This window comes from Lemur catta, chromosome 15 (assembly GCF_020740605.2).
Source record: "Lemur catta isolate mLemCat1 chromosome 15, mLemCat1.pri, whole genome shotgun sequence".
Lineage (NCBI taxonomy): Eukaryota > Metazoa > Chordata > Mammalia > Primates > Lemuridae > Lemur > Lemur catta.
In genome coordinates this window covers 23769317-23782916 of record NC_059142.1, presented here as the reverse complement: position 1 = coordinate 23782916, position 13600 = coordinate 23769317, and the positions used below count along the sequence as shown (strand labels likewise).

General features: G+C 37.6%; 1 protein-coding gene across 5 annotated transcripts in view; it reads right to left on the bottom strand.

The window, feature by feature from the left end:
• The window catches only part of AP2B1 (adaptor related protein complex 2 subunit beta 1), a 115493-nt gene extending 107625 nt beyond the window's left edge, over positions 1 to 7868 (bottom strand). For 2 of the 5 annotated variants that reach the window (XM_045525502.1, XM_045525505.1), the window contains exons 1-2: positions 7702 to 7868; positions 2338 to 2397 (exon numbers count right to left, since the gene is read on the bottom strand). In XM_045525502.1, the coding sequence (XP_045381458.1) occupies positions 2338 to 2374 (37 nt within the window). In that variant the 5' untranslated portion in view covers positions 2375 to 2397; positions 7702 to 7868. Of the gene's footprint in view, positions 1 to 2337; positions 2398 to 6552; positions 6661 to 7095; positions 7340 to 7533 lie in introns of those variants that run through there. The other 3 variants (XM_045525501.1, XM_045525503.1, XM_045525504.1) reach the window with 3 other exon arrangements.
• Positions 7869 to 13600: the final 5732 nt, after the last annotated feature.

Genomic DNA, 13600 nt, shown 5'->3' with positions numbered 1-13600 from the left:
ACTAAAATCAGGATATCTGGGGTTGAGACCCAGGCATCGCTATTGTTTTAAAGTTCTGCAGGCAATTGCAATGTGTAGCCCAGGTTGAAAGCCACCATCTAGTAGTTGACATAATCAAGCACCTCACTATGGAATCTTTTGTATGAAAGTAAAAGAACTTGTTCACCTATACCTAGCTCCAATGATAGAACAGGGCAGACTGCTTGAGCTTTCAGGAAATACCGGTGCTCCTTCCCCACTTCAGGCCACCACAGTATGCCTTCCTACTTATTTTAATTTTTATTTTGAAATAATTTCAATCTTAAACTTCCAAGATTCCCCAACTGTTAACATTTTGTCACATTTGCATTCTCTCTACATATTTACATTTTTTTCCTGTACCATTTAAAGATATCACACCTCTGCAGCCCCAAATAAATACATCAGTGTATATTTTCTAAGAACAAGGAAATTCTCTTATATAAACATAATACAATGATTAAAATCAAGAAATTTAACATTGATTCATCATTATCTAATCTATAGGCCTGATTCAAAGGTCTTAATAATGTCCTTTACAGCAACTGGATTCCACCCCACTCCCACCTCTGGTCAGAATGCAGTTCAGGAATATGCATCATGTTTACTGTCATGTCTCTTTAGTCTCCTTTAATCTGAAACAATTCCCTTATCTTTCACAATGACTTTTTTTTTTTAAATACAGGATGGTTATTTTACAGAATGCCCTCAATTTGTCATTGGTGCTCCCTCATGATTACATTGAGGTTATGCACTTTTGACAGGCTAGCTCATAAGCAATTCTATGTTCTTCTCAATAGATCACATCAAGAAGCAAATGATGTTAGTTTGTCCCACTATTGGTGATATTAACACTGAATACTTGGTTAATGTGGTAAATGCCAGATTTTGACACTGTAAATATTTTTTCCTCTGTAATTAGTAGTTTGTGAAAAGATATTTTGAGAATATGTATTCTGTTCCTCATCAAACTTTCATGTACTAGCTTTAGCATTCACTGATGACTCCTGCCTAAATTATTACTATGATTGTATGTATGTACACACACATTTATTATTCAATAGCTTATAATCTATCACTATGATCACTTTTCTGTTGTTCAAATTATCCCAAATTTGGCCAGTGGAAGCCCCTTCAAGCTATGTTCTCCTTGACATACCCCCAACATTTTTTGAGCACTTTCTTACTTTCTGGCATAAGATGTTCATGTTCATCTTGTACTTTCCCTTGACCCTGTCCTGAAATCAGTCATTTCCTCAAAGAGTCCTGGTTCTTTTTAGTGGGAAATGGTACTTAGAAACCGAGATCTGGATAGTAGGCATACTCTGCACCTATTCTGACTTGGAGGAAATTGGCATATTTAATCAGAAACTCCACCAGAGTTAGAGTGTTAAGAAAACGTGACCCGTGCATAGCAGACACTTAATAAATATTTACTGAATAAATGGAGACAAAAAGCACTCTGCAGAGTGTTCAACAATCAGGCCAGCAACCATTACAAGAGAAACAAGACAGACAAATTCTGGGCCAGAGAAGTTGTCTTATTTCAGCCACTGGAAGAGAAGAGAAAAGGTACTTTTGAGAAGCCAAATTATTGGTGAACAAGAGGAAAAGAGGAATGGTAGTTTGTGTCATGTCCAGAATTCTTTGGTAAATGTAAACACTGCTAAATACAAAAGCACAGAATTCTGATCCTGAGAAACAAATAAAGCAGGCTCAGCTGCAGGCACAATAGACTGAGAAGTTAGTTGATCTTTGATGGAAGGGCCATCCACACCTCTAGGAATGAGCTACTTTATTTAGGAACAATTTTACAAAAGATGGGAGGTTGGACTTTACCGAGAAGAATCCTTAGTTCCCAGGCCCGCATTTGCATTCGTATGTAAAACCAAGCACTATACTACTGATTACAAAGATGATGAGGCTATTTAAGTAAATTCAGTGTATGACCTAAAAATCGTATTACTGACTCAAGAGGTTTCCTGTTTTATATACACACCTAGACAAAGAACAAGGTAGATCTTTTGCCCTCCTCAGATCTATCAATTGTCAATGGATTAGTGTTGATTTCAAACAACCAAAAGGAATCCCTTTCTTTCACTAAGACAAAACCTTCAAGTCAAAATGATGTACATCACAGTTCCATCTTTTAAAACCTATGTTAATACCTTACTCAAATACATTTATCTGCAGAAGTAGATTTCCAATGAGATTGTCCACAACATGAACGTCTAAAGGAAGAGGTCAAGAACACTCTACTTGAGACAATCTTATACTACAACTTTTGAAAAATTTCATTGATCAGGTTCTCATACTTACCTTTTTTATTGGTTGTGAAGTACTTGGAGTCAGTCATGATTGTGGATCTTTAATGTGCACCTACAGAAGAGAAAATGCAGCAAGGCATCCAATTAAAAAAAAAATAAGAAGAAGAAACAGGGTCTTGCTATTATCCAGGCTGGAACTCCTGGGCTCAAGTGATCCTCCTGCCTCACCTCCCAAGCTAGGACTATATGCATGTGCCACTATGTCTGGCTAATTTATTTTCGGTTTTACTTTTTGTGGAGATGAGAGGGTCTCACTATGTTGCCCAGGCTGATACTGAACTCCTGGCCTCAAGTGATTGTCCTACTAGGGACTCCCAAAGCACTGGGATTACAGCCATCAGTCACCATGGTTGACCTAATTTTGGTTTTTTTTTTTTTTAGAGACAAGGTCTCGCTCTGTCACCCAGGCAGGGGAGCAGTGGCACAATCATAGCTCACCTTAGCCTCAAACTCCTGGGCTCAAGCCATCTTCCTGCCTCGGCTTACAGCTGGTACTATAGGTGCATGCTACCATGTCCAGCCCAGTTAATTTTGAGAACACTTATATTTAAGAATTTCTGCACTCAAAAATGAGTATCTTCTTCCTTACCACCACCATTGTTGATTCAAGGGATGCCAAGAAAATTAAGAATGTGAATTCTTAAAAATTAGCTCCTGCCTCAAGGAGCTAATAGGTACAAAATCTAAAGGCCAAATGTAATCAGGTACTAATTTGAACCTATTATGACTTTGTGATTTTGTCCACAATTATCTCCTCAAAGCCTTCAAGAGTTAAAGCTAGACCTTTTTTAAAAAAATCTTCAATTAGTCATGCAAACATTTAAGATAAGTTTGTTTTGAAAAATCTCCCCATTACTTTCAACTCAGGAAAATCTGGTTACTTCCTTGCCTCAAGCTGGAGTTACTCCAAACCATGTACTCTGAAGCAGTGTAAGGTCAAAAGAGAAAAGAATTTTGCCAAGGTACACAGCATTACCAGGGACTTTCAGTAAAAAGGAGTCTCTTTCAGAAAAAAAAAAGTCTAAATTAGTAGGACAATATTCTTTCACAACAAACATCTAGAGAGGCAAAACATGCCGTACACATGATTTTTTTTTAAATTGTGGCTTTCTTATTTCTAACAATCTACATCTAGTCCAACAGTATTCCCAAAGAATAGATAATCAGTTTACAGTCAAAAACAAGGCAAAAGACTGAGATATTTGTGTACTCAGTCACACTGAGTACAATGGAGAATCAGAACTGGTGTTAGAACTTAAAAGAATGTGGATCCAGCCTCAGCTCCTCTGTCCCAATTCCCAGGAGAATTAATCCAGGTGACACATGGCTCCACTAGCAAAGCAAAAACTGCACAGCTGGACTGGTCATATTTCTCACAAAATAACGAAACAATGTTTTTTGATTTGAGAAATTCTAGGACTTTGTCCAAGTATATTTCTTTAAATATATTGAAATATTCCTTCTACACTCAAAAATAAGTATCTTATTCCTTCCACCATCATTAACATTACTTATTACCAACTTCAGGACTAGACACCCTAGCACCTGCTCATTACCAGCAGGTCAATATAGCACAAGTGATAACACATTTGGCAAACAATAGTAAATGTGGATTTAGGAGAAAAGAATTAAGCACCAAACAAATCAATGTAATTAAAGAAACAGAAAAAAAGCCAGATAAACATAAAGTAATGAAAAAAACTCTGGTTCAAATCTGATCTCTAAAATGTGCCACTTCTACAATTTAATGGAAATGAGACCCATTTGCTATCTTTCCAACCAGCTAATTACTATTTATAGTCTTCATCCTAATATAATAGTTCTTTATGTTGCACCAGAATTTTACTGAATTATCTTGTTAAAAGGAGGTAGAATTCACAAATATCATTACAGAATATGAAGATTTCTGTTTTCATATTTGTTACAGTTAAAAATGAATCTATAACAGAGGCTTGCCTTATGCAATGTTTTCATAATGCCTTTCTAGCAGAAATTCAAAGAATGTTATAATCATTTAGTCCATTCACAATGTAAACTAAATATGAAGTGGGCAAACGAAGAAAAGACTCCTTCACATTAAAGATCTGGAATAAATCTGAAGTTATCTATAAATTTACAAATACAAACAGAAAAATCAGTATACAGAAATGATTACTAGAGCCTGAGATGAAGGTTATAGCTCAAATCCATTAGGGGCTGTCTAGGATGCTACTATGCCATTCTAAGCCCTCTAGGAGCATCAAAATTTAAAACTTGTTTAAGATTTAGAAAAAAACTCCTTGGAAATGTTCATCCAGTTTCTTCAAAAAAGTGCACAAAAATTGTTCTGTTTTCTAAAGCTCTCGTGCATATACAAACACATTAAATTCTTCACAGAAATTTTTACCACATTCTGCTAAATGTTAATTAGCCTAGCCTTAAATCATGCTTTTATTAGCAACTCACATATTTCATTATCTCCCCTAACAAATTTCAATGTCAAAGAGTATACTTCTGTCCTGTTCATTTTGAGCATTAAGTGTTCTTAACTGGAGAATAATGTACCCACCTAAAAAATTTCAGGGAAGAGAGGAGAGTCAAGTATCTTTAGAAGCCCATGACATAAATCCTAAATTATTACTAAGAATCCCTGCTCTAAAGAGAAGGGATAAACATACCACTCTCTTCACTGTTGTAAACAAATAGTAATGAAATAATCCCTATCCATATTGGCAGAGAAATATTACACCAAGTCGGTTCCTGCCTTAAGTCAAAATAAACTCCGAGAAAAATGAAAACAGTCTAAACAAAAACAAATGAGAAGAGGTAGTGGTTACACAACACTGTGAATGTACTAAATACCACTGAACTGTTCACTTTAAAGTGGTTACTTTTATGTGAATTTCACCTCAAAAAATTACATTTTTTAATGAGATACACTTAATCACATGCCAGATAAGGACATAGATAGATTCTCCAAAATACAGACAGGATGGCAAAAACTGACGTTTGCATTAGAAGCCACATAAAAAGTAGACAAGATGGAGCTCAAGAAAAAAAATCCAGTATTTGCCGAAGTGCCTCAAAAATCAGTCTCCTCCTAGGGGAAAAAAAAAAAAAAAGGGTGCTTCAGGAGAGCACCAGAAGCAAGCAAAGCCATGATGGCATCTGAACTCACACTACCTTTCTACCAGATCAAACCAGACAAGTCACTGGCTGTTCTGAGGATTTATGGTATGGCCTAGGGACATTGTTAAACAACAAAGCTGCCACAGTCAAAGCACATAATCACTCTTACTTGTCCTAGACCAGTGTGTGATGTCACCACATCTCAGAGAGGGCCTCCCTGCACAGGATTATATATCCAGATTTAACATAACCTAGTTTCTACCAAATATAGGTTGTGAAAGTCCCTCCTCTCCTGTTCCTCCCTCTCTCCAGTTCCCCAAAAGAGAAACTGAGCAGCTAAATAAGATTAATAGCTCAGTAGAATAAGGCCAGAAAAAAATTTAATAGGGTCTTAATTTCAAATGGCTCACTGAGAAATGGCAGATAAATTAGGGTTGGTGAGGTCACAAAGCCCTTCTTTTCACAAAGTTGGGCTTTACACAGTGCAGTGCTCATAGTGAAAAATTGGCCAAAGTTAATCAAATTATAAAGCAGAAAGGTAATTCCAGCAACCTTTTATTAGAAGGGTGAGAAGTGCTAAGTTCATTTCTAATCAAATATTCAATAATAATACAAAGACAATAGCACCTTCAGGTATCATTTAGTTCATAAGAAATTATGAGACACTTAAAAGCTAAAAATTACCTGTGATTTCTATTTAAATACAACAGACTACAAAGTAATTTGTTAATTTTATACAGAAAAAAGAAGCTCAAAAGTTTTACATCCAATCTTTAACTGAAATACCAATAAACTCTGGAAAACTTAAGCCTGGACAGAGAGAAGGAAACGAGAAAGGAGGAAGTGTCCTATCGAATGTGTTCCTTGTTCAGCTTGGTTCAAACCTGTGCCTAACACTTAATATTCTAAAATATGGTTCTTTTAAGAGAAAAAAAGGATGAAAGAACTGGTCTTCTTTGAGTCTCTTAATACAAAGTCAGAATTTTGGATTTATATTAATTTTACCATCCTACTTTTAGTGAAGCTGTCTGCAGAACACACTATTCTTTCTGCTTCCTTGGGAGCTTCAACTGTTAAGATACCTGCAAATACTTCTCACCTTACCACCAGGCTTAGTCATCATTGGAATGTGTTACACGTTTTCTTGTACAGCTGCATCTCCTTCATCTGCTGCTTTCTATTATTACTTTGTAAGTGTACCCTGAGGCTAAGCAATAGAAGTATACAAGGAAAGTAATTAATAATTTAAATTGTTCCTCATTGAGACCACCTTCTTTCTTAGTCATTCTGCCTTCCTAAGGTTACTGCGTTTTATTTACTTTTTTAAAAACCACAACGTTTATGATAACAGTGTTGGGCACTTTAAGAACATTTTTCTTTTCAAAAGTCAAAAGTGTAATGAAGCATTCTGCTTCATAATGAAGCTGTCAAGTGAGTGCAATAAAAACCTGCCCCCCAAATAGAAGACTGCTCTGAAAACAAGCAGTTTGAATAAATTCTTTGCATTCAAAGAACACGGAAATAACAGCAAGTTCCAGTTTCTTTACTTCTTTCTAGCTTATCTACAGCCTCTCCCAAACCAGACCGTTCCTGCTAATCCCAGAAAAAAATTCCAGGCTAAGGTTTACCAGCATTTGCTTACCCCTCTCTCACATCAGGTCAATTCTGGAGTTTTCTCTTCCCTTCCTAGCGTCAGGAATTCCTCTTCTTCCCCCAAGTGGTCAAGACTCTAGGTATACGTCCCTCCATTACGAGGTGGGGAAGAGGTGTCTCTTAACCTCAAGTTACGGGAGACAGGCGAGGTTTGCCCATCAATAAGCAAACCTTTGGGGGAATCCCTCTTCCCTTTCGCTTGCTGGACACGTCCCAATCTCTCAAAGAACGGCGCCGAGAGGGAACGAAGGTTCTCCTCACGGCCTCCAGCCTCTACCGGCCACACCCCTGGCCTCTGGCTCTCCCAAACCCCCAACTTCGAAACACGTCTTCCCCCCCACCCCTGCCATGCCCCCAACTACCTGCTGCCACACCCGAGAATTCCCCCACCCCACCACAGCCACCCCTTGAGGACCCTTTCTCCAACCCTTTTCTTCACAACGGTCACACCCGACGGCTCCCTCCATCCTCAACGGTCACGCTCTTAGGATTTCCTTTCCTTTGCCGGTCTCGGACCCAGCGTGGGGTTCCCCTTCCCTCTCCTCCTCCCCCATCAATTAGGGACACACCCCAAAGTCAGCCGCCTTGAACTCACCGGAGGCAAGGGCGGGGGTGGCGGCGGCAGCCGGAGAGCACAGCCCGGGTGGTGTTGTAATGGTTTCCTGCCCGTCACGATTCTTTCTCTAGGTCTAAGCCACTGCGCAAAACCCACTTTGCCAGGGACAAAGATGGTGGGCAGGAAACTCTGACGTCAGAAAAACCTCGCCGTGCGACGTCATCGGAGCGCGCGGGAGAACCAGAAAGGAGGTGATCTTTGTCGCCTTGGAGACGGAAAAATTTCGCTTGGCCCCGGCAAGGCCTAAAGACCTGGGCCTCAGAGGATGTTCAGTGGCTATCCCAAGGGATATGTTAAACAAGCTGACATTCTCTGGATTTGTTTCCTCGCACAAGAATTCTCTGGAAAACTTAAACATAGGGTGAAATGTTCTATTCCTTAAAAAAAATAAAAACACCTCAGCTAATTTCCCCGGCAGGCTAAGAAGCGGACAATGATGATCCAATCCAGGACTTTATACGCTGGCAGTGGAGCTAGAGGAGAGTGGTGCAAGGAAAAGAGGTTGAGATGACATCAGATCTGAGTTCGAAAGTGTGCCCTGAATGTGACAGGGAAGTTGCTTAACGTCTCCTCAAACTTAGTCTTCTTATCTGTGAAATGAAGACAATGATATATTTCTCTGTGGCACGCGAAGCTTAAACGGCATAAAGTAGGTAAAGCCCCTAGGATGTAACAGGTGTGCTTACACAAAAGTAAGTTTCTTTCGGAAGAAAATTAAGACCTAGATTCCAGAATCTGGGACTGGAGAACAGGGTTGATGAGGGCAAATGAAACGCTGTCAATGAAACTAACTGTCCCTAAGGTTTATTTGAGTGTGTGAGGAAGGAAGGAAAGCAAAGGGATGAATTTTTTTTTTTTCTCACATATTTGCCCATCAACTCTGGGAGTCGGAAAGTGTATATGTATTTTAAAGCTTCATGCTTAAGTAATCGGAAGTATGTAAAAATTTCATATATTCACGTATTATTATTTCTTCTATTATTAAAATAGGAGAAATTGGAAACCTAGTTGTAAAACTAGAGAGAATGTAAAGCTTTATGGTAAATCAGGTAGCTGCATAATGTTGTAGAAGAATATTTTATGAAACAAAATTTATGATAAAATGTTAAGTATAAAAAGGATTCAAAACAATATAGTATACAGTATGACTACATATGTATAGAAAAACGGCAAGAATATTTAGCAAAATGTTAAAATAGTTATTGCTAGATGGTGAGAGTTTTAATTTTCTTCCCAATACTTTTCTGTACTTTTCAAATGTTCTACAGTGAACATGTATTTATTTCTATGATTAGAAAATGCCTTTCAAATCATATTTTTGAAAAATACATAATGATATAGAAAAATGCTGTTATGATATAGATGATGTTAAGGGGGAAACCCCAACAAGATATAAAATTCTAAATCCAGAGGAGTATCTATACCTATTAGAGTGGTTCTATCTGGGTGGTAGATTACAATGTTATCATGCTCCTTATATTTTTGGTATTTTCCAAGTCTTTCTCTAAGAAACATATGTATTTTAAGAAAAATATAAATAAATGCTATTTTTAAAATACACCATCAATCCAAAAGTTTCAGATCACATGCTCCTCCAGTTCTGTGTCAAAGTATTGCCTGATCTCTCCTTTTTTGAATTTTTGGGACTGTGTACCACCGAGGTACTTCTACCCATCTTCTTTCTGGCTCCTTTACCTCCACTATTAATTCACAGATATTTATTGAGGGCTACTATGTGCCAGGAATTGTACTAGAGGCCAAGCTCTAAATAAAACCTGGTCCCTATCACCAAGGTCTCATAGTCTAATGGGAGACCACTCAGGAAGTCATTGAAATACTCCAGCCACGGGATAATGGTGGCTTAACCAATCTAGTTAATATTTACTGAACATTTATTCTATGTAAGTTATTTTGCTAAGTACTTTGCCATTATTATATTTTTAAATCCTCACAACCTGATAACCAGGTAGGTACTATTACTTTCTCTATTTTACAGAGATACAGGAAAGTTAATGGTGGAATTAAGATTTGAACCCAGGAAGTCTAACACTAGAACTGATAATGCCCATGTTTTAGGCTTGGGCAAAAGAGGAATCAGGGTACCAGTCATTGAAAATAGGAAAATATAAGAAATGGCACACGTTCGGGGAAAGTTAGGGAGGTGGTGAGTTTATTTTTATATATGATGGATTTCAGTATAGATGTCTGTCCAAAAGGTGTTTGACTGTATGTGTCTGAAGATAAGGAATGATCTGGAATTGTGTTAGATTTGTGAACTAGCAGCATGCACATGATAATTTAATCTGTGGGAGTGAACATTACTCATGAAGAATGTGGAGAGTGAGAAAGCTTGGGGCAGAAATAGAAGAAGCCAAGAATGCAAAGAGGACTGAGAAGGAATAGTCAGAGAGATGGAAGAAAAAGCAGGATACTATGATATTTTAGGATGTTTTCAAAGTTCCATGAAAGTAGGGACTATACCAATCTGTTCATTCTTGTATACCTGAGTCCTAGCCCCCCATTAATATATGTTAAATAAATAAATGTATGAATAAGTGGTCAACAGTATCAGTTGCTATAGAGGGGAAAATGAAAGGCTGAAAAGTGTCTACAGGATTTAGCAACATGGAGGTGTTTGATGTCATTGCTGAGAGCATCAGTAGACATATGAAGGCAAAAGCCATCCTGTGATGTTTGAGGATGGATTGGAAGTGAGGAAACAAAAACAGGAGTTACAGATAACTCATAAGAAAGTATCACTGAAGAGAGAAGAGATAGAGGGTGGTATTTGAGGAAAAGAGTGGCAAGGATTTGTTTTTAAGTTTAGTTCTATACTCACACATTTTCTCTACACTAACCGTTTAGCAATAACAGAGGTTTATCTTCCATACATACCACTCCAAAATCTCTATCTCTAGCCTTGACCTATTCCCCAAATTTCATCACCAAATTGATAACCATACTGATGGGTAATTATTAATATATATTTATGGCCCACCAAAATTAAATCATGAGATAGAGGACATTAGAAAAACCTGGTGCCAGGTACAACTCCCAGAAGAGAGAGGTGGATTTCATAAAGAAGATGTCACCAGAAAATCTTTAAGAAATTTGATTCATAACTCTCCCCTATTCAAAAACTTTCAATGGCTTCTCATTGCCTACCATGTTCAAAACCTCTTCTTTCCTCAGTTTCCCCCATCTCTGTTGTTTCTTTCATTGGTTTTCTCATCTATAAAATATGGGAAGTAGCAATATCCAATCATAAAACCGTTATAATATTGAACAGTGACATGAATTATTATATGTAAAGCACTTAGAACTATGCCTGGCACATAGTATGGACTATGTAAATATTTGCTATAATTGTGATAATTTCAGTAAATTGCAGTGAACCACTCAAGGCAGAAACCTAGAGGTTATTCTTGATTTCTCTCTCTCCCTCAACTGCCACATCCAATTAATCTCCAAGTTATCAATTCTACCTTCAAAATATATCTTAAATCCATTCAATTCCCTCTATTCTACCTCATGAGTCCAAACCACCATCACCTCTTGCCTGGACTCCTAGAAGCTTCTAATTCTTCTCTCAACTATTCTCCATACAGCAGCCAGGTTTTTAACTTTTTTTGAAGTGTAACATACATTCAAAAAAAGTGCATAAATCATAAATGTAAAGCTTGATATACAAAGTAAATACTGTATGCCCACAAAATCATCAGAGGGTCATCTTTTAAAAATATAGCCCAGCATGATAGCTTACACCTGTAATCCCAGCTACTTGGGAGGCTCAGGTGGGAGGGTCTCTTGAACCCAGGAGTTGGAGGCTACATGAGCTATGATTGTGCCACTGCACTCCAGCCTGGGCAACAGAGGGAGACCCTGTCACTAAATATTATATGTATATATAGATAGGTAGATATAAATTTGATCATGTCTCTGGTGTATAAATTCTTCATTTGCTTCCCATTGCACTTGGACTAAAATCCAGGCTCCTCCCCATGGCCTAAGTCCCTTGCATAGTGCAGCCCCTGTTGACCTAACAGGACTTTATGCCTTTTTGGCACTCATCATTTCACCCTTTGCTTGCTATAATAGCCCCCAAACACACCAAGCTCTTTCCCACCTTAGGGCCTTCACAAATACTGCTGTTCCTGTCTAATATTCTTTTCCTCAACTCCTCATATGTCTGGCTCCTCATAATTTAGGTCTCAGTTTATTATTTCCTCAGAAGGGCATTCCTGATAATCAAGTCTACAAGATTCTGCCCTCCCAGCCACCATTGCCATCCCCATCCCAGCCCTCTTATTCAACTTGTAAATTATATATTTCTTAGCTTTATTGTCTTTCTCCATAACTAGATTGCAAATTGCATGAGGGCAGGTACCACGTCTGTTTTTACTACTTTACACCCAGTATCTAGCATAATGCCTAGCATACAGAAGGTACTCAATATTTATTGAATAAATGAATGGCCACAGGCAAGTTCTAAAAGTAGCATTTAAGATCCTCCACAGTCCACCAAAATCTACTTTCAACATACTCTCCACTTTTCTTTTCTGTTGCTCTAAGGTTAAAACAAGCTTTATAATTCCTCCTCATATTCTAAGCTGTTCTTGCCTGGAAGGTCCTTCACCACTGCAACTTGCTCCAAATGTATTCATCTTTTGAGGTCCACCTAATCCACAAAACTTTTTTAGTGGACATGTGTTACAACATGGAGTACAGTAGCTACCAGGTTACATCACTGTATCATAAGGCAACTGGCAGAGAGAAGCTGAAGTAAAATATGAGGTTAGAAATGCAATTCTTCCAATTGTTTGGTTCCATAGGCCAATATATTTGCTTTCTGTTTCAGCGAGTTTGAACTACCTTATTTTTCCCAGCTGTTAGTTATTTCTTCATCTAAAGTCATATTAATCTGATGGCTCTTAATACCTTTTAACAGAAATGTACTTTTTATGTGTCATCTCTTTATTAATATCCTCTATTAATCTAAACTCGAGGGTGGGATTTGCGATGTGGTTTTTATTATTTGTTGACTGTAATAGTTGACATTTGTTATTTTTGACTAATCTTTATGTAATAACTTCAGTTTATTTTTGGAATCTCCTCCTATTAATCACGATGCCCTGCCCTCCTCTGTCTAAAAGTGAAATACAGAATAGAGAGGGAACTTGAACCAAGATAGGTCAGTTGGAATTTGAATCATGAGTAGTGATAAGTAGATATCGGTTGAAGTTCCTTCATTGCAGCAATGTTGTCTGAATGATACCCTTCCCTAATTCTTGCTAGAGAGACCCAATAGGAATATGTAGTTCCTGTTCTTTCAGGGCTGGCTTTACTTATTTTGTGAGCTACTCCATATACTTCTGATAAATTACTTTTTAGCTTAAGTTAGCCTGTTTGTTTCTATTTCTTGTAACCAAAGAACCCTAACAATATTTAACTAATTTCCCGCTTGTTTTAACTGATGCTATTTCTCAACTTTGTGTTTTTGCTATCCGCTTAAGAAAAGCTTGTATATAATAGCTACCATTGAATGAGCACCTAACATGTACCAAGTTATTTATATGGATACATTATCTCCAGTCCTTAAAACTCTATAAGGTAAAAATCTTGTATCAATATGACATTCTCTGACAAGTATTTTTCTAGAGTAAAAAACACGTTTTAGAACTATAAATAAGATCAACTTACAAGACTTCTCTCCTATTGAAACAAAACAACTAACCCAAACCTTGTTTTTGAGGGTTCTCGTTATGCAAACCAATTATCTTTATAGCACAAGGTATTCTAGGGCGGTGAATGATACCTTCTATTTCTAGCTATTTCTGGGGCGGGGGCGAGAGGAGGTTGCACTCTCATCCAAATTCAA